The sequence below is a fragment of the Acipenser ruthenus genome, chromosome 50 (assembly GCF_902713425.1).
Source record: "Acipenser ruthenus chromosome 50, fAciRut3.2 maternal haplotype, whole genome shotgun sequence".
Lineage (NCBI taxonomy): Eukaryota > Metazoa > Chordata > Actinopteri > Acipenseriformes > Acipenseridae > Acipenser > Acipenser ruthenus.
In genome coordinates, this window is record NC_081238.1 from 7650313 (window position 1) to 7677826 (window position 27514).

Below are 27514 nucleotides of genomic sequence, written 5' to 3' on the forward strand. Positions count from 1 at the left end.
CTTACTAATGCATTGTAAAGTTTTAACATTACTTCCCTTGATTTAAATTCAACACTTCTCACAATATATCCGAGCATCTTGTTAGCCTTTTTTATAGCTTCCCCACATTGTCTAGATGAAGACATTTCTGAGTCAACATAAACTCCTAGGTCTTTTTCATAGTTCCCTTCTTCAATTTCACTATCTCCCATATGATATTTATAATGCACATTTTTATTGTAAGCATGCAATACTTTACACTTTTCTCAATTAAATGTCATTTGCCATGTGTCTGCCCAATTTTGAATGCTGTCTAGATCATTTTGAATGACCTTTGCTGCTTCAACAGTGTTTGCCACTCCTCCTATTTTTGTGTCGTCTGCAAATTTAACGAGTTTCCTTACTATACCAGAATCTAAATCATTTATGTAGATTAGGAATAGCAGAAGACCTAATACTGATCCCTGTGGTACACCGCTGGTTACCTCACTCCATTTTGAGGTTTCTCCTCTACTCAGTACTTTCTGTTTTCTACATGTTAACAACTCCCTAATCCATGTGCATGCATTTCCTTGAATCCCTACTGCGCTCAGTTTGAGAATGAATCTTTTATGCGGGACTTTGTCAAAAGCTTTCTGGAAATCTAAATAAACCATGTTGTATGCTTTGCAGTTATCCATTTTCAAGTAGGTTAGTTAGACATGATCTCCCTTTCCTAAAACCATGCTGAATGTCTCCCAGGACCATATAGGTAATTTTCCATTTTGGATCTTATTATAGTTTCCATAAGTTTACATATAATAGAAGTCAGGCTTATTGGTCTGTAGTTACCTGGTTCGGTTTTGTCTCCCTTTTTGTGGATCGGTATTACGTTTGCTATTTTCCAGTCTGTCGGTACAACCTATGTCAAGAGACTGTTGCATGAATACAATACAAACACATTCCTCCTTATTCTATGAGTGATGCGGTTTGCTCAGAATTCCACCTGCGGTCGGGTCATCTTCACTCGAGCTTCATCCCAGCCGTGGACACTTCGTGGGTGTTTAATCGTGGTAATATAATAGTAATAATAAAAAAGATGCCAGAGATTGAGATTGAAACTTTATTGAAATAAATCAGCAAAAATACATTCAGAAATACAGAGTAGTAGAGTATCATTATCATGCACATCCCTTCATACAATACAATGACATGAATCACATATTTTCTTTGGTACAGCTCGTGTGATTTCTATGTGTTTGCATGAGATGAACATGTTTCATGAATGCATGGATTTGCCCCCAACCCCTCTGCTCCCCATACACTATAATGCGAAATAAAAATTTTTCAGTGACCCTGTTATTTTTATGTTTTTTACAGTAATGTAAATTAAATATCATCAGAAAAAATAAGACATTGCAAACCACCCTACTCATAGCCTTAATGACTTCACCCCATGTTGCATTGCACCCTGCAGACTGCACATACATTTCTGTGTGATAATGCAGACCTATTTAAAGACCATATGGGGCGCCACAGTGCTAGTATATGCTGCAGCTTCACTTGCATTGCGACAGGCTCCAGTCCTGGAGGGCTTTTCCTCCAGGTAGAAACTCAGCCATGGTTGGAACGCAGACCTGGACTGGAAGGGACCAGCTTGCTGAGCTGCACTAGGACAACTCCTCTCACTTACCAGACAGAGGCTCAGAGTGACCCAGTCTAGAGCTGCCCATGTCATTGCACTGGAGGATCATGTGAAAAAGAGAACTGTCCTTCATCTGCCATCTACCTTAGCCCTGTCCTCCTGATAAGCAATTCAACACCTGTATCCTGGCTCCTGTTTGTAATTTACTGCAGCATCAAGACCTTCCAGGTGATTGTATAATTATACAGGAGCTTGCTCCCTTCCTCCCTCAGTAAATGTGTTTGTGGTGCCCTCTATGGGATTTAATAGTACACTGCAAGTTGTACATTCATTCTGTAAATCCATGCTCTGCCATGCCATGGTGAAGAGGCCTGTTACTCTGTTAGCACTCTGAATATATTCTTTACAAGGTGAAAGAAACTTGCACCAGCAACTAATGTAACCTCTATTAGAATCATTTACTACATTAAAACACACACCCCATCACCTTAATATAAATATGTGCTGCACCAGTAAATAATTGAACATGTATTTAAATTATCATTAAATTAAAACACACACACACACACCATCACCTTAATATAAATATGTGCTGCACCAGTAAATAATTGAACATATATTTAAATTAACATTAAATTAAAACACACACACCATCACCTTAATATAAACCAGTGCTGCACCAGTAAATAATTGAACATATATTTAAATTATCATTAAATTAAAAAAAATACCCCATCACCTTAATATAAATATGTGCTGCACCAGTAAATAATTGAACATATATTTAAATTATCATTAAATTAAAACATACACACACAACCCATCACCTTAATATAAACCAGTGCTGCACCAGTAGATAATGTCAGATTAATATAAACAGTAGATAATGTCAGAATAATATAAACCAGTAGATAATGTCAGATTAATATAAACAGTAGATAATGTCAGAATAATATAAACCAGTAGATAATGTCAGATTAATATAAACCAGTAGATAATGTCAGAGTAATATAAACCAGTAGATAATGTCAGATTAATATAAACCAGTAGATAATGTCAGATTAATATTAACCAGTAGATAATGTCAGAGTAATATAAACCAGTAGATAATGTCAGATTAATATTAACCAGTAGATAATGTCAGATTAATATAAACCAGTAGATAATGTCAGAGTAATATAAACCAGTAGATAATGTCAGATTAATATAAACCAGTAGATAATGTCAGATTAATATAAACCAGTAGATAATGTCAGAGTAATATAAACCAATAGATAATGTCAGATTAATATAAACCAGTAGATAATGTCAGATTAATATAAACCAGTAGATAATGTCAGAATAATATAAACCAGTAGATAATGTCAGAGTAATATAAACCAGTAGATAATGTCAGATTAATATAAACCAGTGCTGCTCTGAAATCCCCCGCTTGTCATTGTGGGTGCTGGTATCTCACGGCTTGAAGTACTTCTTCTTCTCCTCCTCCTCCTCCTCTTCCTCCTTGTGGAATATCTTCCCGTCTTGTTTTCTCCAGCGCAGATTAACACCGTCCATTGGAAAGTTCTTGGAGAGGTGCTCCCGAATCTGAAACAGCAACACAAGAAACACAGTGTTATCAAGGAGCACCACATCTCTCTGTGAATCTATCAGGGAAACGAGAGGAAACTAAAAGGAACTAAAGGGAAGCAAAGTCAACGTGAGATTAGCTCATCAGTGTCACACGAAGTCCAGTACACAGGAAGCAGTGTCAGTTTGGATTTCTGAAAGGGAATGTCACCTACCTGCTCTAAAATGGCTTCGCTCACTTTAGGGTCTTCAAGATTCACTCCTTCGGGTACGTTTAGTTTGACCCTTGCTATTGCCATCTTATCTGTACAGACAAACAGAAGAGTTCACACAGCCATTAAATAAACCCCATGTCAAACAATAAGACCCCACGTAGTGTGTAATGTGCAGCACAGAAGAGTTCACACAGCCATTAAATAAACCCCATGTAAAACAATAAGTCCCACGTCGTCTGTAACATACAGCACAGAATGTGAGTTAAGTGCAGGGCTCAGGTGGGGTGCTGGTACCTAGAACACAAGAAGCAGACGTGTCGAGGTAGACTTTCAAAGATGAACTCTTGTGTTTAGATGTTTAAAGGAGTGTCTAATGTTAGGGCAGTTTTCAACAGTATAAACAGGGTTACCTGTAGACAGAATATTTGCTGGACAATTCTTATTGTATTACTTGTATTGTAACACTTGAAATGTATTTGCTTACGATTGTAAGTCGCCCTGGATAAGGGCGTCTGCTAAGAAATAAATAATAATAATAATAATACAATATAATGTAACTCTATACATTAGGATTCCAAACCGAAAGACAACCATCTGCTCTCCTAGTATTGTTGCTGAATAGTTGCACACAGCTCTCCCACAGCGTATATAGCTCTAGTGGATCACATGACACGTAAGGTGAGCTGTCAATCACACTGAACAGACTGCCATCTTCAAACTGCACTTACCTTGAGAGAGCGGAGTGGAAGGGGGCCTCGAGGATTCTGCTTCTTTAAAAAGAAAGAGAGAAAAAAGAAAGTTTATAACAAAGCCAGATTCCTGCAGTGGTTCTGAATCCACTGAAGTGATTACACTGCATACCTTGAGAGACTGGAGTGGAAGGGGGGCTTGTGGGGTCTGAATCTGTAAAGAAAACACACAACAACAAGATTTAGTGTTTCCTGTTTCAAGTGTATTGTTCAAATGCATTTCAATGAAACTGTGTCTATGCTGCTCTCTCCACCAGGGCAATAAATAAATACTAATACAATCAAACAATAAGTCATTTATTACAAAGCCACTTTCAAACTGAACTAGTGCACTCCATACCTTTAGAGGCTGGAGTTGAGAGAAGGCTTGAGAGGTTTGGATTTGCAGGAGTAAAAAATACATCATTTGCATTTCTACATTATTGTTTAAATATATTTGAGCGACACCGTGTGTGTGTGTGTGTGTGTGAGTGTGTATCAGTCAGTGTGTGTCTCTGTGTGTGTGTGTGTGTGTGTGTCAGTGTGTGCGTGTCAGTGTGTGTCAGTGTGTGTGTGTGCGTCAATGTGTGTGTGTTTGTGTGTGTCAGTGTGTGAGTGTGTCAGTGTGTGTGTGTGAGTGTGTGTGTGTGCGTCAGTGTGTGTGTGTTTGTGTGTGTCTCTGTGTGTGTGTGTCAGTGTGTCAGTGTGTGTGTGTGTGTGTCAGTGTGTGTGTGTGTGTCAGTGTGTGTGTGTGCGTCAGTGTGTGTGTGTTTGTGTGTGTCAGTGTGTGAGTGTGTGAGTGTGTGTGTGTGAGTGTGTGTGTGTGCGTCAGTGTGTGTGTGTTTGTGTGTGTGTGTGTGTGTCAGTGTGTCAGTGTGTGTGTGTCAGTGTGTGCGTGTCAGTGTGTGCATGTGTCAGTGTGCGTGTGTCAGTGTGCGTGTGTCAGTGTGTGTGTGTGAGTGTGTGTGTGTGAGTGTGAGTGTGTGAGTGTGTGAGTGTGTGAGTGTGAGTGTGTGAGTGTCAGTGTGTGTGTCAGTGTGTGCGCGTGTGTTTGTGTGTGTGTGTGGTGCTGTCATCACCAGGGCAATGGTGAACTCACTGTTGAATTAGTGAGGTTGATAAGAACACTGAGATTCATTTATAACTCATGGTGTGGGCTGTCAATCACACTGAACAAACTGCCATCTTCAAACTGCACTTACCTTGAGAGACCGGAGTGGAAGGGGGCCTCGAGGATTCTGCTTCTTTGAAAAGAAAGAGAGAAAAAAGAAAGTTTATAACAAAGCCAGATTCCTGCAGTGGTTCTGAATCCACTGAAGTGATTACACTGCATACCTTGAGAGACCGGAGTGGAAGGGGGGCTTGTGGGGTCTGAATCTGTAAAGAAAACACACAACAACAAGATTTAGTGTTTCTTGTTTCAAGTGTATTGTTCAAATGCATTTCAATGAAACTGTGTCTATGCTGCTGTCTCCACCAGGGCAATGCTGACAATGACATGGTTTATTGTTTTCAAATAAATATAATAAATAGACAGTAAGAATGTATATCACAGCACACGTCTCTCCTGGGTATAACAATGAGGGGTAGCTGCTCCCTCTCACACTCTTAATGACAGGGCTGGATTCTGGTTCTTCAGATCTCTAGGCTACACCCTGCCCTGCTCTGGAGGTCAGACAGCTACTGTAGGATCAGATGGACTGAGCCTCTGAGTCCCTGCTCACAGACTGGGGTACAAACACTGAGCTGAACAAGAGCACAGACTGAACAGGGAGCCTTCAGTCACAGCAGAACAAGGGGTACTGATAGCTGCAATCCACATCACCCCATTACCTCTGGAAGGATATTGACCATCCCATCAGCCTGAGCAGGGAGCCTGTGATTGATTCTCAAAGTGGAAACTGATAGATTTGTCACCACTAGGATTTATTGAAGAGATCTAATCATGCTTCCCTCTTTGAACCTGAAGGTTTACACTGAATTAAATGAGAACACAGTCTGAACAGGGTCCTCACCCTCACAGCAGAAGAAGGACTTCTGAGACTTGCAGCCAGTGTCAGTCCATCCACCAGTCTTACTCATCATCACACAGTTCTCATCCCCTCCCCAATTGTTTGGTTGCCCATAGTTCCAGTTGTGAAATGTGTAGTTATCCCCCTGGTGTGACCACTTCCAGGGCTCATTGAACAGGCCTATCCAGAAGGGCTTGCCCTGCGCTTTCTTCACTATTTCTTCATTTTCACTGGCGTTCTTTATACTGACGAGGTCGGTGTGGTGTTCTCTACAGTACTGCTGAGCTTCAGTCCAGGTTTTCAGTTCTTCAATCAGGGTGTATCTCTCAGTGATGTTGCTGGGCTCTGTAAACACAAACAGCAGATCAAAATCAATGTCAGCTGTGGAGGTGCGCTGGCTCTCCTGTTGTATAGTGATTGAACCCGAGTCACATCCGGCTCAGCTATCAAGGTCCTGAAAAGCAACATCTCTAGCAGTGCATGGGAGTCTCTTTAGTTTATGTCTGAAAAGTATTTAATAGCAAAGTGGGGGATGGGGGAGTCTATTTAATGATTTAGGAATAATGACCGTTCTTTTTCAAATTGATCATTCATATTTTCCTCACAGTCGGTGCAAAATCAATATGAAGCAAACAGTATCACTTACGGCCCCTGTGCAGTATCCAGGGGACCTGGCTTCATCCCCCAGTCCAGTCAGCTGTGTCATTAACAAAGGAATTGAATCTCAACTCACCACTGTAGCACATGAAATAGTTTCCCTGACTGCAGAGTGAATCCTCCCACTCTCCCTCTGAATTCACTGAAGCACAGAAGAGGTATCGTCCCCAGTTGAAGTAGATGACATCACCTCCACTGGACCACTGCCAGTTCTCTTTGTCACGATACAGCCCGATCCAATACCAGTTATATAAAGTAAATAAAGGTATAAGACCTATAAGCTTATTAACCCTGGCCTGGTCTTGAATGGTGGGCAGGTCTCTGCCTTGGTTTCTGCAGTAGCTCTGAGCTCCCTGCCATGTCTTCCAAGCTCCTTCATAGAAACACTGACTAGAGGAGCCGCCTGGGGAGAGGGGACAGCACAATAAAGATGAGTGAAAACGTGTTCTTCACAGAAAAGATTTCCACTGGAAATGGAACCAACAGTCACAGAATACTGGTCTTGTAAGAATGTAGGACACTAGTAGAACTGTATGGTGATAATAAATATACTAACATGCTTGTGGTTTGTACTGTAACACGAGTATCATTCTGGCATGAGTGACGAAGGTCATGGAAACACCAGGTAGACAAAGAAATCGTTGTGAGAAAAACTCAGTTCACTGTCAATCAATGCTAATGTTGTTTTAGAAGGTGCAAAGGTACATGTCTTGTTATTATAGGATATTGCACAGCACAGCACAATACTTTAAAGCCTAAGGAAATATAACTGGGGTTTTGTTTATTATTTTTACCCCATTTAGACCCTCTGTGATTGATTCTCAAAGTGGAAACTGATAGATTTGTCACCACCAGGACCTATTGAAGAGAGCTAATCATGCTTCCCTCTTTGAACCTGAAGGTTTACACTGAATTAAATGAGAACTCAGTCTGAACAGGGTCCTCACCCTCACAGCAGAAGAAGGAGTTCTGATTGTTGCAGCCATAGTCAAACCATCCACCAGTCTTACTCATCAACACACAGTTCTCATCCCCTCCCCCATTGTTTGGTTGCCCATAGTTCCAGTTGTGAAATGTGTAGTTATCCCCCTGGTGTGACCACTTCCAGGGCTCATTGAACAGGCCTATCCAGAAGGGCTTGCCCTGCGCTTTCTTCACTATCTCTTCATTTTCACTGGCGTTCTTTATACTGACGAGGTCGGTGTGGTGTTCTCTACAGTACTGCTGAGCTTCAGTCCAGGTTTTCAGTTCTTCAATCAGGGTGTATCTCTCAGTGATGTTGCTGGTCTCTGTAAACACAAACAAACAGCAGTTGAGAGGCTGGGAGCTGTGGAGGTGAGTTGGCTCTGAACCCAAAACAAATTGTGTTTTCATCAATCCTACAATTTATCACAAACAGCATCCTGTCTACAGTCAGGTACATCTGTGCGTTATTTAAAAATAAGGGGCAACATTCTCGAATTGGCTAATTTACTCCTGTTTCGGTGTTCTCAGTTTGGTATTGTAGATCACATTGCAGACAGATTGGTATTCTCAGTAATGAGTTTAAGTCTGCGAATGTGTAGACACTGGCTATCACTAATTAATCAATGTAATTTACTCAGTATGCAAACGCAGAGACACGGGTTATCACCGCGTGTAATTTACTCAACGTTTGCCCGACACAGGAGACAGTGATTGGCACCTCCACTTCAAACAGTGTCTCAGCTCTGATATGACCAGCCAATCAGAAACGCTCTCTGGCCTCCCTTTGTTCTGAAAGATCCAAGTCAAAGTTGTCCCTTCAGAATGGCTGCAAAGCTGTGGAGTTGGTGTACCACGTCTCTGGTTCCCTCAAGACATCCTGCTTTACCTGAAACTGAACTATACCAACAGGAAGTACACGCAAGTATCAAGCTAATGGTTATCAGGGTATGAGATATATATGTAGTAAAATTACTATCGAAAATAAAATCATACACAAACAGACACATACACGCACAGACACACAGACAGGACACAGACACACAGAGACACACACAGACAGATACAGACAGTCAGACAGACACAGAGACAGACAGACAAACAGAGACACAGACAGATTACAGACAGTCAGACACACACAGACAGACGCACACACACACACACACAGGACACAGACACACACACACAGAGATGATCGAAAGGCAAAGTCAATCTACTGCTGACAATGTGAGAAGAACCCAAAGATGAGATTGCATCCAGATTTGCCACTATGCTGCTGTTGGGGGCGACAGGCCCTCAAAGATACTGAAATCCAAAAGGACACGGTCCAGAAGAAAAACTCTAAGGGCTTTATGTATGATTGATTTTTCAACCTGAACTGAAAACTAATGGTTTACACCAAGTCCACAAGTTAGCGTCAACTATCAGCAAGTTTGAACATCACCATTGAGGGACACATCAGTCATATCCAGGATATTATCGACGATTGGGAACTGACAAGTGATCTGCATGAGGCCAGACTGCTCTCTCACACTTGTAGACACAGTACAGGAGTGGACCAGGAAAAACGTTGAGAAACTGTGCGCTGCCTTAACAAGGAAATGCTCCAAGTATGGTGATCCTGCACAGCCCTGCACACAGCCTGTCTGAGACAATATGAGAAGGATGAGGACCCGGTGATCCCTGCACAGCCCTGCACACAGCCTGTCTCAGACAATGTAAGAAGGATGAGGACCCGGTGATCCCTGCTCAGCCCTGCACACAGCCTGTCTCAGACAGTGTAAGAAGGATGAGGACCCGGTGATCCCTGCACAGCCCTGCACACAGCCTGTCTCATACAATGTAAGAAGGATGAGGACCCGGTGATCCCTGCACAGCCCAGCACACAGCCTGTCTGAGACAATATGAGAAGGATGAGGACCCGGTGATCCCTGCACAGCCCTGCACACAGCCTGTCTGAGACAATGTAAGAAGGATGAGGACCCGGTGATCCCTGCACAGCCCTGCACACAGCCTGTCTGAGACAATGTAAGAAGGATGAGGACCCGGTGATCCCTGCACAGCCCAGCACACAGCCTGTCTCATACAATGTAAGAAGGATGAGGACCCGGTGATCCCTGCACAGCCCTGCACACAGCCTGTCTCAGACAATGTAAGAAGGATGAGGACCCGGTGATCCCTGCACAGCCCTGCACACAGCCTGTCTCAGACAATGTAAGAAGGATGAGGACCCGGTGATCCCTGCACAGCCCTGCACACAGCCTGTCTCAGACAATGTAAGAAGGATGAGGACCCGGTGATCCCTGCACAGCCCTGCACACAGCCTGTCTCAGACAATGTAAGAAGGATGAGGACCCGGTGATCCCTGCACAGCCCTGCACACAGCCTGTCTCAGACAATGTAAGAAGGATGAGGACCCGGTGATCCCTGCACAGCCCTGCACACAGCCTGTCTGAGACAATGTAAGAAGGATGAGGACCCGGTGATCCCTGCACAGCCCTGCACACAGCCTGTCTGAGACAATGTAAGAAGGATGAGGACCCGGTGATCCCTGCACAGCCCTGCACACAGCCTGTCTCAGACAATGTAAGAAGGATGAGGACTGTGGCAAAGTGCCCCGCCCCTGTGTGCATTTGTGTGTTCTGTGTATGTATGTTGCGTGCGTATGTTAATGTTGGTGTATAGATTGGTACACGGGATATAAACGGGTCTGTGTTTCACGTGTATTTAAAGTGTATAATTATATTTAGGCACGAGGATGGCACATCACTTCACGTGCAGATAAAATGTGTATAATGTGTGGCACGGGGTTGCACGTAATGAATTCACGTGCTGGGATTCAAGTGAATAATTAATTAGTAATTGAATCCCAGCACAAACAGTATAAATAGATGCACGTTTAGTCACTCGTGGTTAGGTGTTTGGTGAGTGGAGAACGGGAGAGAGAGAAGGAGAAAGTAAAAGAAAGCAAAAGCGTAAAGAGTAAAGATAAGTGTTTTCACTCACCGTGTTTGTTCGTCCCTGTTTGTTAGTGTCTGTCCGTTTTGTCTACCTGTTTATTTTGGCGTGTAGTGCCGTGTCCCGTGTTTTTGTGTTTAAAACCTTTTATTTTCTGTTTATTAAATGCTGAGCGCGATCACGCGCCCAGCTTATACCAAACCACATCTCTCTGTTTATTTATTTCCTGCATCTGGTCTGACGCCACCCACTCCGGCCGTCTTTGTGACACGTGGTGTCATCGTGGGATAGCCGCGCCTCCAAGCGTCAGACCAGGAGAGGTCTGGATTAAAAAAAAAAAAAAAAAGGATTACAAATATTGTTTTTGGGGAAAAAAAAAAGAAGAAAAAAAAGTCAATGGCAGAAGACGCCATCAAACTGCGGGGCTGGTTCCTGGAGAATGCTGGGCTGGAGGCCCAGTCTCTGCCCATGGTCGTCCGGGCTCTGTGGATGATGGACTGTGAGAGATGGGAGGCATATCAGGAGGAACACACCCCAAACACCTTGGAGGAAGGTGTGGAGTTTGTCCTCAGCTACCTGGAGGCAACCATAAATGGAACAGCAGCCCAGGTAGCAGGACCACCAGCAGAGGAGTACCTGCTGTCCCCATCTCCACCAGCAGAGGGTGAGTACCTGCTGTCCCCATCTCCACCAGCAGAGGGTGAATGCCTGCTGGTTTTGCCTCCACAGCCCAAGCGGGAGGAGCCTGAGCGTCCACAGCCCAAATGGGAGGAGCCTGAGCGTCCACAGCCCAAGTGGGAGGAGCCTGAGCGTCCACAGCCCAAGCGGGAGGAGCCCGAACGTCCTACGCCTGAGTGGGAGGAGCCCGAACGTCCTACGCCTGAGTGGGAGGAGCCCGAACGTCCTACGCCTGAGTGGGAGGAGCCCGAACGTCCTACGCCTGAGTGGGAGGAGCCCGAACGTCCACAGCCTGAGTGGGAGGAGCCCGAACGTCCACAGCCTGAGTGGGAGGAGCCCGAACGTCCAAAGCCCAAAAGGGAGGAGTCGGTGCGTCCACAGCCCAAAAGGGAGGAGTCGGTGCGTCCACAGCCCAAAAGGGAGGAGTCGGTGCGTCCACAGCCCAAAAGGGAGGAGTCGGTGCGTCCACAGCCCAAAAGGGAGGAGTCGGTGCGTCCACAGCCCAAAAGGGAGGAGTCGGTGCGTCCACAGCCCAAAAAGAGGGAAGTCGGGGCTTCCACAGCCGTAGGACCCAAGCTGCCAGCAGAGGGAGAATGCCTGCTGGTCCCACCTCCACCAGCAGAGGGTGAATACCTGCTGGTGCCGTTCCAAGAGCCAGAAGGGGAGGAGTTACAGGCTCAACCCCCTGAAAATTTTTGGGGGGGAGAAGGGCAGGATGCTGGTGTCCCCCAGCAGCCTCTAGCTATGCTGCTGAAGGCAGCACGGCGCGCACATGCCCAGCCGCCACAGCAGAGGGAGCCAGCACCGCCACAGCCTCCCTCTGAGTGGCCAGCATCAGCCCCATCGCCTCTACCTCCGCCACCTCCACCAGCAGAGGGTGAATACCTGCTGGTTCCACCTCCACCAGCAGAGGGTGAATGCCTGCTGGTTCCACCTCCACCGCAGTGGGAGGACTGCTTGCCCCTCCCACCTCCACCAGCAGAGGGTGAATACCTGCTGGTCCCACCTCCACCAGCAGAGGGTGAATGCCTGCTGGTTCCACCTCCACCGCAGTGGGAGGACTGCTGGCCCCTCCCACCTCCACCAGCAGAGGGTGAATGCCTGCTGGTTCCACCACCGCCAGGAGCAGAGGAGCTGGAGCTGCCTCTGCCTCCACCACCGCCAGGAGCAGAGGAGCTGGAGCTGCCTCTGCCTCCACCACCGCCAGGAGCAGAGGAGCTGGAGCTGCCTCTGCCTCCACCACCGCCCGGAGCAGAGGAGCAGGAGCTGCCTCTGCCTCCACCACCGCCAGGAGCAGAGGAGCTGGAGCTGCCTCTGCCTCCACCACCGCCAGGAGCAGAGGAGCTGGAGCTGCCTCTGCCTCCACCACCGCCAGGAGCAGAGGGGCTGGAGCTGCCTCTGCCTCCACCACCGCCAGGAGCAGAGGAGCTGGAGCTGCCTCTGCCTCCACCACCGCCCGGAGCAGAGGAGCTGGAGCTGCCTCTGCCTCCGCCACCGCCCGGAGCAGAGGAGCATGCCTCTGCTGCCCGTACCTCCGCAGGGAGTACGGTGGCCGGAGCCCCAGAAAGGGGAGCTGCCGGCCACGAAGAAGGGGGAGGAGGTCTGGAGACCACTTTCCCCAGCAGCAGTTTCGCTGCAGGAGTTCTTGTGGCCGGAGCCCCACAGGAGGGAGCTGCCGGCTACGAAGAAGGGGGAGGTCGGGGGACCACCTGCCCCCGCAGCTTTTTCGCTGCAGGACGGGACCAGCATGCTGTCAGCCGTGCCACTACCGGCAGGGGAGCTGACAGCATTTCCAGCCATGGGCCCACTGAAGCCTCCCTTCCCAGCCCGAGACTTTGTCCTGGACTGCTGGGTTTTTAAGGGGGGAGGTGGCCGTTGAGGCCATGTGTGCTGCGCACAAGGGGGGGTATATGTGGCAAAGTGCCCCGCCCCTGTGTGCATTTGTGTGTTCTGTGTATGTATGTTGCGTGCGTATGTTAATGTTGGTGTATAGATTGGTACACGGGATATAAACGGGTCTGTGTTTCACGTGTATTTAAAGTGTATAATTATATTTAGGCACGAGGATGGCACATCACTTCACGTGCAGATAAAATGTGTATAATGTGTGGCACGGGGTTGCACGTAATGAATTCACGTGCTGGGATTCAAGTGAATAATTAATTAGTAATTGAATCCCAGCACAAACAGTATAAATAGATGCACGTTTAGTCACTCGTGGTTAGGTGTTTGGTGAGTGGAGAACGGGAGAGAGAGAAGGAGAAAGTAAAAGAAAGCAAAAGCGTAAAGAGTAAAGATAAGTGTTTTCACTCACCGTGTTTGTTCGTCCCTGTTTGTTAGTGTCTGTCCGTTTTGTCTACCTGTTTATTTTGGCGTGTAGTGCCGTGTCCCGTGTTTTTGTGTTTAAAACCTTTTATTTTCTGTTTATTAAATGCTGAGCGCGATCACGCGCCCAGCTTATACCAAACCACATCTCTCTGTTTATTTATTTCCTGCATCTGGTCTGACGCCACCCACTCCGGCCGTCTTTGTGACAGGACACAAGAGACTTCTACAAGGAGCTGAAACTCCTTTACTATGCAGGTGAAGCACATCCAGGGGACAATGTAGACAAGAGCTTCCAGCTGCTGTTCATACATAACCTGTCTGCAGAGGTCAGAGCTGCCATGAGCACAGTGGAAATGCAGACAACTCAATGCCCACCATCCTGGAAGCTAAAGGAGAGTATGGTGAAATATACAGATACCCGGCCCAATACCAGCAGCACTCAGGTACTAGGAGATGAAGCAGAGCCTGACTTTCCTGGATCTGAAAGAAATGAACTGCCACAGAACACCCAGAGAAGATTTCAACCTTCACACAGCAAACCCCAGCCCAGAGGGGAAGGTAAACCTGACAGCCCTACACCTCACCAGAGGGGGGTAACACAGTGTTATAGATCCATCCATCTATCACTAACAAAATGTAGGTATCTTTTTGAACTGCCTATGAAACACACCAAACACATCTAATAAGCGTATGTTTTTGTATCCTTTCAAGGGCAAACTTGGATTCAGGGTTTTGACTGAAAATATTTGCAAGCTGAAATAGTTTGAGATATTAGCAGCTGTAGGAGTGGGTGGATTTGCAAACTCATACAAGCTCCCCTCACAAGGATGCTTAATAATTAGAAGAACTAAAATAAATGAATAATCAATTGCAATATAGCAATAATTATGTCTTTACCTTTGTAGCACATGAAGGCTTTCTGAAGGTGGCAGGGTAAATCAGTCCACTTTCCATCTGAATTGACTGAAGCACAGAAGAGGTCTGCCCTCCAGTTGGAGTAGATGACATCATCGCTGTTAGACCACTGCCAGTTCTGTGTGTCATCACGATACAGCCCGATCCAGGAATCCCCGAGAGAAGCTCCTGCAATATTTAAGAGCTGCTCTGCTTCTTCCTGGCTGCGCACAGTGGCCAGGTCTGTGTGCTTCTCTCTACAGTAGCTCTGAGCTTCAGACCAGCTCTTCTCAGTTTTCACAAACACGTGTTTTCTGATCTGGTTGTACGCAGGCACACAAAACCCTGATAAAGAATAAACAGCATTATTAACATGCTGATAGCTAGTGGAGTGAAAGATTAATAGACTGAGACAGGCTAGCATCCTATACCAGCCCATTCTCAGAAATGTTCTGTCCCTGCCGAGGAACTGAAGACATTTAAAAAAAAAAAAATAGATTTTTATTTGTATTTAAATAAATTTTAGAAACATATTTTCATATATTTTAACATCAATGGAGATTTATTCATTTTTAAATATATTGCAATATGTTCCATCAAATACATGAAGATATTTTGAAATCTATTCTGATTGATGTAAGGTATTACCCTGTGTGGCGCTGTAGCCTCCCAGATGGTATTTGCAGGCACAGACACAGAAAGCTGCACGGTTAAATGCACTAATGAGCCTTTTAATTAAACAAATGAACAACACAAAATGATACAAAAACTAACACCACACTGGTCAAAATAAAAGGCACAAGGGCTGACAGCGGTGCGAGGTATTCCGGCAGCGTAATGATGCTAGTGGCAACGCTAACAGCTGTGCGGGGCGCTGCGGCAGAGGAAATGATGCTAGTGGCAACGCTAACAGCTGTGCGGGGCGCTGCGGCAGAGGAAATGATGCTAGTGGCAATGCTAACAGCTGTGCGGGGCGCTGCGGCAGAGGAAATGATGCTAGTGGCAACGCTAACAGCTGTGCGGGGCGCTGCGGCAGAGGAAATGATGCTAGTGGCAACGCTAACAGCTGTGCGGGGCGCTGCGGCAGAGGAAATGATGCTAGTGGCAACGCTAACAGCTGTGCGGGGCGCTGCGGCAGAGGAAATGATGCTAGTGGCAATGCTAACAGCTGTGCGGGGCGCTGCGGCAGAGGAAATGATGCTAGTGGCAACGCTAACAGCTGTGCGGGGCGCTGCGGCAGAGGAAATGATGCTAGTGGCAACGCTAACAGCTGTGCGGGGCGCTGCAGCAGAGGAAATGATGCTAGTGGCAATGCTAACAGCTGTGCGGGGCGCTGCGGCAGAGGAAATGATGCTAGTGGCAATGCTAACAGCTGTGCGGGGTGTGACAGAGTGGTTGCAGTGATGACATCATGGACCAAGAAGCAGAAACACATAAACAAAGAAGGGCGACTTATCCCCTATCTGTAGAATGTAAAATATGCTTCATTTCCTATTCAAAGCATTGTCTTTTTAAAACAATTGCATTTTTAAACACGATTCACTTCGATTTATTTAGAGCTTCCTTAACATGTTATTATTTCTACGATCAATGTTTTCACCTGGCCTGACAAGAACTCTTTATCACTGAAGTGCTGTCAGAAATTGCCACTGTCATGCATATTCATGAGCAGTCAAGCAGTGTGGCTTGGTTGTCAAGGACAGACAACAACTAGTAATACAGTATAATGCCTCGGAGGCTGTGGCAGACAAAGCCGCAGGTCTTTTAGAACATAAGAAAGTTTACAAACGAGAGGAGGCCATTCAGCCCATCTTGCTCGTTTGGTTGTTAATAGCTTATTGATCCCAGAGTCTCATCAAGTAGCTTCTTGAAGGATCCCAGGGTGTCAGCTTCAACAACATTACTGGGGAGTTGGTTCCATACCTTCACAATTCTCTGTGTAAAAAGTGCCTCCTATTTTCTGTTCTAAATGCCCCTTTATCTAATCTCCATTTGTGACCCCTGGTCCTTGTTTCTTTTTTCAGGTAAAAAATGTCCCCTGGGTCGACATTGTCTATACCTTTTAGGCTTTTAAATGCTTGAATCAGATCGCCGTGTAGTCTTCTTTGTTCAAGACTGAATAGATTCAATTATTTTAGCTTGTCTGTATACGACATGCCTTTTAAATCCGGGAAAATTCTGGTTGTTCTTCTTTGCACTCTTTCTAGAGCAGCAATATCCTTTTTTGTAACGAGGTGACCAGAACTGAACACAATATTCTAGATGAGGTCTTACTAATGCATTGTAAAGTTTTAACATTGCTTCCCTTGATTTAAATTCAACACTTCTCACAATATATCCGAGCATCTTGTTGGCCTTTTTTTATAGCTTCCCCACATTGTCTAGATGAAGACATTTCTGAGTCAACATAAACTGCTAGCTCTTTTTCATAGATTCTTTCTTCAATTTCAGTATCTCCCATATGATATTTATAATGCACATTTTTATTGCCTGCATGCAATACTTTACCCTTTTCTCTATTAAATGTCATTTGCCATGTGTCTGCCCAGTTCTGAATGCTGTCTAGATCATTTTGAATGACCTTTGCTGCTGCAACAGTGTTTGCCACTCCTCCTATTTTTGTGTCGTCTGCAAATTTAACAAGTTTGCTTACTATACCGGCAGCAGTGTGGCGTAGTGGTTAGGGCTCTGGACTCTTGACTGGAGGGTTGTGGGTTCAATCCCTGGTAGGGGACACTGCTGCTGTACCCTTGAGCAAGGTACTTTACCTAAATTGCTCCAGTAAAAACCCAACTGTATAAATGGGTAATTGTATGTAAAAATAATATGATATCTTGTAACAATTGTAAGTTGCCCTGGATAAGGGCGTCTGCTAAGAAATAAATAATAATACCAGAATCTAAATCATTAATGTAGATTAGGAATAGCAGAGGACCTAATACTGATCCCTGTGGTACTCCACTGGTTACCGGTTTATAAACAACTTCTTTCATTTTATATTCTGGCCGAGGGAATCATTGGCTATTAATTATCTTGTTAACCGCAGGGCTGGCTTTACACATTTTGCTGCCCTTCACAGACACACACTATTGCCACGTTAATTAAAATAATGTACTAAAATGATAGTAATGATTTCAGTTGGAAGAAATGTCTTCCAGATGATGAAAACATGACTCTTCTGGCTTTTTATTTGCAGTGCTTCCTGCAGATCCAGGTCTGGGGCAAGTTCATTGTTCACTTGAAATCGTTGCAAGTCCGTTCAGCCAGTCCTGTGTCACTGTGGACCGCAGGTGGTGTTACATAAGTTTCAAATTTGAGAAACTGCGCTCCCCACTCGCAACTCTGACTGGCAGCGTCAGCAGTATCCTCAGCTAAATAAATGCGTTTGAAAACACTGAAAGACATATTGTTTTTACCTAATTTCGTATTCGATTAGGCAATTATCAACGATAACACCGTGTAACAATTTTTTTTTTTTTTGGTTCCTGGGTAGTAAGTGTTATTTCCTAATTGCTTATGCCTCAAAAGTATAGAAAATGGCTATTATTCCCCACAAACTTTGCTTTTGTGACCAGGTGTGGCAAAGTGCCCCGCCCCTGTGTGCATTTGTGTGATCTGTGTTGTATGTTGCGTGCGTGTGTGTGTTAATGTTGGTGTATAGATTGGTACACGGGATATAAACGGGTCTGTTTCACGTATATTTAAAGTGTAGATTTGTATTTAGGCACGAGGAGAGCACAAATCACTTCACGTGCTGGTTAAATGTAATATGTGAGCACGGGGTTGCACAGAATTAATTCACGTGCTGGGATTCAAGTGAATGATTAATTAGTAATTGAATCCCAGCACAACAGTATATATAGATGCACATTTTCACTCAGTGGTGGTTGGTGTTCGGTGAGTGGAGAACGAGTGTGGAGAAGGAGAGTTAAAATAAGAACGGAAGAACGTAAATATAAAGTAAATAGTGTTTTCACTCACCGTGTTTGTTCGTCCCTGTTTGTTAGTGTCTGTCCGTTTTGTCTACCTGTGTATTTTGGCGTGAAGTGCCGTGTCCCGTGTTTTGTGCTGTTTTCAACCCTTTTATTTGTTAATAAACGCTGAGTGCAGCCATTGCACTCAGCTCATCATCAACCACTGTCTTTGTTTTGAATTCCTGTCTGGTCTGACGCCACCCACTCTGGCCGTCTTTGTGACACGTGGTGTCAGAAGTGGGATCTACAGCGCCTCCAGGACTCAGGCCAGAGCAGGAACAGCATTTCTGGATTACAAAAAAAAAAAAAAAAAGAGCAAGAAGAGGGATGGGGAGAAAGAGCTGCAGGAAGCAGCCGAAGCAGCGGTCACCCCAACCAGCAGTAGCCACCCCACTGCCACCGGGTTCCCCACCGTCCCGAAAAATATGGGACTGGTTGGTGCACCCCGAGGGGAAAATGGAAGGCTGGAGAGACGGCTGCCGGGACCTGGAGGACCTCCTCGGGGGCCTCGAGGACCAAGGCTGGTGCATGGCCTGTGGGGTCCAAGGACACACGGTGGCGATCTGCCCCTTCCAAGGTGAGGAGGAGGAGGAACAGCAGCCCGGGTGTTACTGCTGTGCTGAGCCTGGGCATTCCAGCACCAACTGCCCCTGGTACCCCCTCGGACAGCTACCCCAACGATGCCCCATCTGCGGAGGTGAGCACTTCGTGGCCCACTGCCCTGTCCATCAGGAGAGGGAGGAGCAGGGGTCGCCTCAGTCTCCACCACCAGCAGGGGGAGGTAGACTGCTGCTCCCACCGCCCCAGCCACAAGTGCAACAGCGACCAGAGGAGCCAGAGAACCTGTTCCCCTGGTGCACCTGGTGCGGAGAGGTGGATCACCGCTGGAGGGACTGCTCCGAGGTGCCACCGAGCTGGTGCGGGCGGTGTGAGGAAGGGGGACATGACTGGTCAGGATGCCCCTATGCCAGCTCGCCAGTGCCCAAGCAGGAGGAGCCTGAGCGTCCACAGCCCAAATGGGAGGAGCCTGAGCGTCCACAGCCCGAGCGGGAGGAGCCTGAGCGTCCACAGCCCAAATGGGAGGAGCCTGAACGTCCTACGCCTGAGTGGGAGGAGCCCGAACGTCCTACGCCTGAGTGGGAGGAGCCCGAACGTCCTACGCCTGAGTGGGAGGAGCCCGAACGTCCTACGCCTGAGTGGGAGGAGCCCGAACGTCCTACGCCTGAGTGGGAGGAGCCCGAACGTCCTACGCCTGAGTGGGAGGAGCCCGAACGTCCTACGCCTGAGTGGGGGGAGCCCGAACGTCCACAGCCCAAGAGGGGGGAGTCGGTGCGTCCACAGCCCAAAAGGGAGGAGACGGTGCGTCCACAGCCCAAAAGGGAGGAGTCGGTGCGTCCACAGCCCAAAAGGGAGGAGTCGGTGCGTCCACAGCCCAAAAGGGAGGAGTCGGTGCGTCCACAGCCCAAAGGGAGGCAAGTCGGGGCTTCCACAACTCTGGGACCCAAGCCACCAGCAGAGGGAAAATGCCTGCTGGTTCAGCCCCAAGAGCCGGAAAGGGAGGAGTTACAGGCCCAACCCCCTGGAAATTTTTGGGGGGGAGAGGGGCAGGAGGCTGGTGTCCCCCAGCAGCCTCTATTCATGCTGCTGAAGGCAGCACGGCGCGCACCAGCCCAGCCGCCACAGCGGAGGGAGCCAGCGCCGCCAGGAGCAGAGGAGCTGCCTCTGCCTCCGCCACCTCCACCGCTTCCTCCACTAGGAGCAGAGGAGCAGGAGCTGCCTCTGCCTCCACCACCACCAGGAGCAGAGGAGCAGGAGCTGCCTCTGCCTCCGCCACCTCCACCGCTTCCTCCACTAGGAGCAGAGGAGCAGGAGCTGCCTCTGCCTCCACCACCACCAGGAGCAGAGGAGCAGGAGCTGCCTCTGCCTCCACCACCTCCAGGAGCAGAGGAGCAGGAGCTGCCTCTGCCTCCACCACCTCCAGGAGCAGAGGAGCAGGAGCTGCCTCTGCCTCCACCACCTCCAGGAGCAGAGGAGCAGGAGCTGCCTCTGCCTCCACCACCGCCAGGAGCAGAGGAGCTGAAGCTGCCTCTGCCTCCACCACCGCCAGGAGCAGAGGAGCTGGAGCTGCCTCTGCCTCCGCCACCGCCCGGAGCAGAGGAGCAGGAGCTGCCTCTGCTGCCCGTACCTCCGCAGGGAGTACGGTGGCCGGAGCCCCAGAAAGGGGAGCTGCCGGCCACGAAGAAGGGGGAGGAGGTCTGGAGACCACTTTCCCCAGCAGCAGTTTCGCTGCAGGAGTTCTTGTGGCCGGAGCCCCACAGGAGGGAGCTGCCGGCTACGAAGAAGGGGGAGGTCGGGGGACCACCTGCCCCCGCAGCTTTTTCGCTGCAGGATGGGACCAACAGGCTGTCAGCCGTGCCACTACCGGCAGGGGTGCTGACAGCATTGCCAGCCAAGGGCCCACTGAAGCCTCCCTTCCCAGCCCGAGACTTTGTTCTGGACTGCTGGGTTTTTAAGGGGGGAGGTGGCCGTTGAGGCCATGTGTGCTGCGCACAAGGGGGGGTATATGTGGCAAAGTGCCCCGCCCCTGTGTGCATTTGTGTGATCTGTGTTGTATGTTGCGTGCGTGTGTGTGTTAATGTTGGTGTATAGATTGGTACACGGGATATAAACGGGTCTGTTTCACGTATATTTAAAGTGTAGATTTGTATTTAGGCACGAGGAGAGCACAAATCACTTCACGTGCTGGTTAAATGTAATATGTGAGCACGGGGTTGCACAGAATTAATTCACGTGCTGGGATTCAAGTGAATGATTAATTAGTAATTGAATCCCAGCACAACAGTATATATAGATGCACATTTTCACTCAGTGGTGGTTGGTGTTCGGTGAGTGGAGAACGAGTGTGGAGAAGGAGAGTTAAAATAAGAACGGAAGAACGTAAATATAAAGTAAATAGTGTTTTCACTCACCGTGTTTGTTCGTCCCTGTTTGTTAGTGTCTGTCCGTTTTGTCTACCTGTGTATTTTGGCGTGAAGTGCCGTGTCCCGTGTTTTGTGCTGTTTTCAACCCTTTTATTTGTTAATAAACGCTGAGTGCAGCCATTGCACTCAGCTCATCATCAACCACTGTCTTTGTTTTGAATTCCTGTCTGGTCTGACGCCACCCACTCTGGCCGTCTTTGTGACACCAGGACAGTGATATTTTGAAATTTACCTATTTTCCAGAACATTCCAGATAGATTCAGTGCTGAGTAAACTCGGAGTAACTTCTAGAACTTTCTAGAACTTTCCAGTAATATAAATAGTAGTATAAATACAGGGGTGTGACAGGATTGGCAGAGGTTGAGGCTCAGAGACAGTTTGATGTTCAAAATAAAGCTTTTTAATAAACAAAAATACAAAAAATAAGCAGGCACGAGGGCCAAACAGAAAGGTTTCAAAACACAAAATAGACACAAAACAAAACTTACAAATTAAGGCTTCCAGGCTGGGCGTTGCCTTCACTGGATTCAGTAACTAATAAAACACAGCACAAACAAAAACACTCTTCTTCTCCTTCCAGAACTCTCTCCTCCAACTGGGAGGCTGAGGCCTCCTTTTATGCCAGGTGGCTAAGTCCATAATTGAATAATTAATTGACTGATTGCTCCCACCTGACACATTTAACCTGGGCAGGGAGGAGAATTTAACTCCTTCTCTGCCAGTATTTTTAAGGGCAGAGCCCTGCTCTGCCACACACCTCCCTCCACGTACAAAGTACGGAGGCCGCAATCGGCCAAACTCACCCCCCCCCCCTTTGAACCCAAGCCCTCCCACCAAGAGTCCCCTTATGTCCCTTGGGTGGGCTATTTCAACGGGCGGTGGTGGGCGGGGTTGATGTCGGCTCCCCCAAACTTTCTTCAACAGCGGGGGCCCCGGACCATCCAAGAACATAAACGCTGGCAGGGAGGTTGGACCCTCCAGCAGGAGTAGCGATGGTGGCACCTCTGGTGGCGGAGGCGGGAACGGCGGCCCGTCTCCCTCTGTTGGCGGAGGCGGGAACGGCGGCCCGTCTCCCTCTGCTGGCAGAGGCTGGAACGGCGGCCCGTCTCCCTCTGCTGGCGGAGGCGGGAACGGCGGCTCGTCTCCCTCTGCTGGCGGAGGCGGGAACGGCGGCTCGTCTCCCTCTGCTGGCGGAGGCGGGAACGGCGGCTCGTCTCCCTCTGCTGGCGGAGGCGGGAACGGCGGCTCGTCTCCCTCTGCTGGCGGAGGCGGGAACGGCGGCTCGTCTCCCTCTGCCTGCGGTGGAGGGAGAGACAGCTCCGGCTGTTCCCCCTCTGCTGGCGGTGGTGGTGAAAACAGCCTGTATTCTTCGCCTGCGGGTCCCTTCAGCCCTGGGCCTGTGGGCTTCCCCTTCTCGGGCCGTGGACGCACGACTCCTCCCGCTCGGGCCGTGGACGCACCGACTCCTCCCGCTCGGGCTCCTCCCTCTCGGGCTGTGGACGTTCGGGCTCCTCCCTCTCGGGCTGTGGACGTTCGGGCTCCCCCTCTCTGGGCGACGGCAGCGGCTCCCCCTCTCTGGGCGACGGCAGCGGCCCCCCCTCGCTGGGCGACGGCAGCGGCTCCCCTTCTGGCTCTCGGGACGGCGGCTCCTCCCCTTCTGGCTGTCGGGACGACGGCTCCTCCCCTTCTGGCTGTCGGGACGGCGGCTCCTCCCCCTCTGGCTCTCGGGACGGCGGCTCCTCCCCCTCTGGCTCTCGGGACGGCGGCTCCACCCCCTCTGGCTCTCGGGACGCGTCCTCTTCATGCCCGTACTGGCAGCAGTGAGCGCACCACTCCTCTACTTCAATGACGGGAGCCCCTCCCATGTCTACCTCCAGGTAATCCAGCACCATGCTAGCTATATCCTGGAGGGAAACCGGGTGATGCCGTCTCTCCCACTCTTCCCACCTCTCCCCATCTCGACGCCACAGCGTGCGGATGGCTATGGGAAGGTCGTGGGGGAGGTCTGCTTCGGGGTGCACCAGCCACTCCCAGATCTCCCACGATGGTGGTGAAGGCGGTGATGTTGGAAGTGGTGGGGTGGCTGCCGAGGACGGGGTTTGCAGCTGCTTCTGGTCCGGGTTGTGGGGGCATCCTGCCCAGCTGTGGCCATCCGCCTCACAGCGCCCACACCAGTCAGCTGGTGGCACATCTGGACAGGACCTCCACCGATGATCCTCCTTCCCGCACCAGGAACACCACGGGAAGAGGCTCGCTGGGTCCTCCAACAGGGTTTGGGGTGGTGGTGGCAGCTGCTGTTGTTGCTGCTGCTGTTTCTGTCGCTGCCTCTGTCTGCTCTTCTTGCCCATTTTATTTTTTTTTTCAAAAAAACTCACAAAATTCAAAAAACAAACAAAAAAAAATACTGCCCTGAGCCTCCAGGTGGCGTTATCCCACTTCTGAGCACCAACTGTGACAGGATTGGCAGAGGTTGAGGCTCAGAGACAGTTTGAAGTTCAAAATAAATCTTTTTAATAAACAAAAATACAAAAAATAAACAGGCACGAGGGCCAAACAAAAAGGTTTCAAAACACAAAATAGACACAAAACAAAACTTACAAATTAAGGCTTCCAGGCTGGGCGTTGCCTTCACTGGATTCAGTAACTAATAAAACACAGCACAAACAAAAACACTCTTCTCCTTCCAGAACTCTCTCCTCCAACTGGGAGGCTGAGGCCTCCTTTTATGCCAGGTGGCTAAGTCCATAATTGAATAGTTCATTGATTGATTGCTCCCACCTGACACAATCAACCTGGGCAGGGAGGAGAATTTAACTCCTTCCCTGCCAGTATTTTTAAGGGCAGAGCCCTGCTCTGCCACAAGGGGCCTTAAGCCCACCAGTTCAGTTTAGTTCCAGCTGCCTAAGTGGATACATATCTGCATTTTTCTGAGATGGCATCAAGAGGCTGCAGGCATCCGTCAGACGCATTTTGCTATGTCTGCGGCCAATTTATCAAGACAAGAGCGAAAAAGTACTCCGTGGAAGCATCTGCTAAGATGTGTGAGGCCTACAAGGCATATTTCGGCATGCCTGTCGGGGATCAAGACAAACCCTGGGCACCTCATTTCACCTGCGAGCACTGCAAAAAAACTCTGGAAGGTAAGATGGACAATTGTTGCTCGGAATTTTATGTTATAAAATTTGTTAAAATTTTTAAAATTGTAAAAGTTTTTAATTTTAAAATGTTTTACAATTTTCAATGTTATTGAAAAAATATATCATATATGAAAAATGTTGCGAGAATCTCTTACACATTAGTCATGGGTGAAATAAATGTATTTTTGTAGGATGGTACAGAGGGGAAAAGAGAGCCATGAAGTTCGCTATCCCAAGAATTTGGCGGGAACCCACTGACCACTCAAGCAACTGCTACTTCTGCATGGTGGACCCTTCCAAGCGGACAGAGTTCTCTGTGGGGAGGAACAACGTCAAGTGGGAGCCACTGGTGGACCCCAGGAAGGTGCTGATGCCACCACTGCACATCAAATTGGGCCTTATGAAACAATTTGTCAGAGCTCTAGATAAGGAGTCGGCAGCCTTCAAGTACCTTCAAGACTTCTTCCCTAAGCTGTCTGAGGCAAAGGTCAAAGCCGGTGTCTTCGTCGGACCACAGATAAAGAAGATCCTGGAGTGCAATGAATTCCCCAAGAAGCTCACTAGTAAGAAGAAAGCGGCTTGGAACAGCTTTGTCGCAGTGGTTCGGGGCTTCCTGGGCAATCACAAGGCCGAAAACTATGTGGAGCTGGTTGAGACTCTGGTGAAATACTACGGTACAATGGGCTGTAGGATGTCCCTCAAAGTCCATATCCTTGATGCTCATCTTGATAAATTCAAGGAGAACATGGGAGCATACTCGGAGGAGCAAGGCGAGCGCTTCCACCAGGATATACTGGACTTTGAACGGCGCTACCAAGGACAGTATAACGAGAACATGATGGGAGACTACATTTGGGGGCTGATTCGTGAAAGTGATTTACAGTATAATCGTAAATCTCGAAAAACTACTCACCTCACTCGTCCTGCCAAATAAATCAAAACCCCATCTTTTCACCGTCATATCTAAAATACCTAAATCATAACAGCAATACAAAACACATACAAAATAATAGAAAACACGCACAGGGGCGGGAGTACCGCGTCACGAGGATATACGTAAAGCACACATAACATACATTAAGAACCACTATTGTTAGAGTATTCAAAACTGTTCAGAAATGAATTGCAACCGTATCTGAGAACTGAACTAAGAAAATAAATACAAGCTGATCATTTTAAAAAAGAGACGGAAATGTACGTCTTTTTAAATGAAGCGGTTTCTTTAAGGGTATTAACATTGAATTAAATCCGAAACAATTTATATTGATCCCAATTCAAATCATCAGACATTATGTCAATTCGTACAGATAAACATTAAAAACTGATACATAAATTATACAATAGATGCCGCTTATTAGCAACTCTGATAAAGACAACTTTTGGTTATAAAACCTTTACAGGAACCAATCCTATCCCATGGTTTTTCGCTTTCAGATAATTACAACTTTTTGATGGCTACCAAGCAGCATCTACTGTATATAAATCAAAAGCTGAATTCAGGAGTTGTAAAATTTACAAAGGATCATCCCGCGGAAGATTGAAAAGGGAGATAATACTATTTTTTTTTTTTTTTTTTACTGTGTTGCCACAATTAAATGAGGAACACCCCCGAGGCATTAGTACTATGCGTAGTAGTGATAATAATAAGAAGAAGAAGAATAAGAATACTACTACTACTAATAATACTAATAATACTACTACTACTAATAATAATAATAATAATAATAATAATAATAATAATAATAATCATCATCATCATCTACCCGCTACCAAACCAAACCACGCCCCAGTCTTGACTGCTCATGAATATTCATGACAGTAGGAATTCACTTCGGCTACAAAGAGCTCTCGTCAGGCCAAGTGAAAACATCGATTGTAGAAAGAATAACACGTATGTGTTAAGGAGGTGTGTCTCTAAATAAATCTAGGTTAATCTCGTTTAAAAATGCAATAGTTTTAAAAAGAGAAGCCTTGGAATAGGAAATGAAGCAGATTTTGCATTCTATGGATAGAGGAAAAGTCGCTACCGGCACTCTTTGGATTCCCATGATGCACCGCTCAGGCACGGAAGGAAGTTACAATGTTAAACCAGCGGAGGTGACCATCTTGTGTATATAGAAGGTCTGTCTCCTTACTAATTACCACCTGTGAATACCTATTCTATTCACCCGTGTCTGAAGCCTATTTAATCACTTAATCATGTATTCAGTTGTCGGCTCCAGCCACATTTCCACGTGATCTGACAGGGAGAAATGTAACCCCCCCTCTCCTTGCCAACCCAATATACCCCCTACACACACGCACGCACACACACACGCACACACACACACACCCTGTGACAGGCAGACTGAACACAGAGGGCTGGGAACCTCTCCAGATACATGTAAAATAATGTGTAACATACAGGCAGGGAATGTGGGAAATATCAAAGCAGTGTGGAGTAGTGGTTAGGGATCTGGACTCTTGACTAGAGGGTTGTGGGTTCAATCCCAGGTGGGGGACACTGCTGCTGTACCCTTGGGCAAGGTACTTTACCTAGATTGCTCCAGTAAAAACCCAACTGTATAAATGGGTAATTGTATGTAAAAATAATGTGATATCTTGTAACAATTGTAAGTCGCCTTGGATAAGGGCGTCTGCTAAGAAATAAATAATTTAATTTAATTTAATAGTGAGAAAAAACAGAGATAAAGGAAACCCACCTGCAAGCAGAAGGATGAGGAACCCCCTCTCCCCCATCACAGCAGACTCTGCATTAGAAAGAGAAGACTTTCAATTAATCACCTTCATAGAGGGAAAGCTTAAAATATAAAAAAC

At 47.4% G+C, this 27514-nt stretch overlaps 1 protein-coding gene across 1 annotated transcript; it reads right to left on the bottom strand.

Moving 5' to 3' along the window:
- Positions 1-3000: 3000 nt before the first annotated feature.
- Positions 3001-27514, bottom strand: LOC131722018 (macrophage mannose receptor 1-like). The gene is made up of 7 exons (XM_059015570.1): positions 27400-27514; positions 14609-14950; positions 7732-8073; positions 6861-7187; positions 6131-6472; positions 3388-3476; positions 3001-3190 (listed from the first exon to the last, which is right to left on the bottom strand). The coding sequence occupies exons 1-7, from the start codon at positions 27434-27436 to the stop codon at positions 3059-3061; spliced, it is 1611 nt and encodes a 536-aa protein (XP_058871553.1). The 5' UTR covers positions 27437-27514; the 3' UTR covers positions 3001-3058.

Excerpts from the sequence above, each read along its gene's own strand:
- LOC131722018 (XM_059015570.1), bottom strand. The coding sequence starts at position 27,436 with ATGGGGGAGAGGGGGTTCCTCATCCTTCTGCTTGCAG. Across the intron at positions 14,951-27,399 it reads CCTCATCCTTCTGCTTGCAG|GGTTTTGTGTGCCTGCGTAC; the intron begins GTGGGTTTCCTT and ends ATTCTTTATCAG. Across the intron at positions 6,473-6,860 it reads CTATTTCATGTGCTACAGTG|AGCCCAGCAACATCACTGAG; the intron begins GTGAGTTGAGAT and ends TTGTGTTTACAG.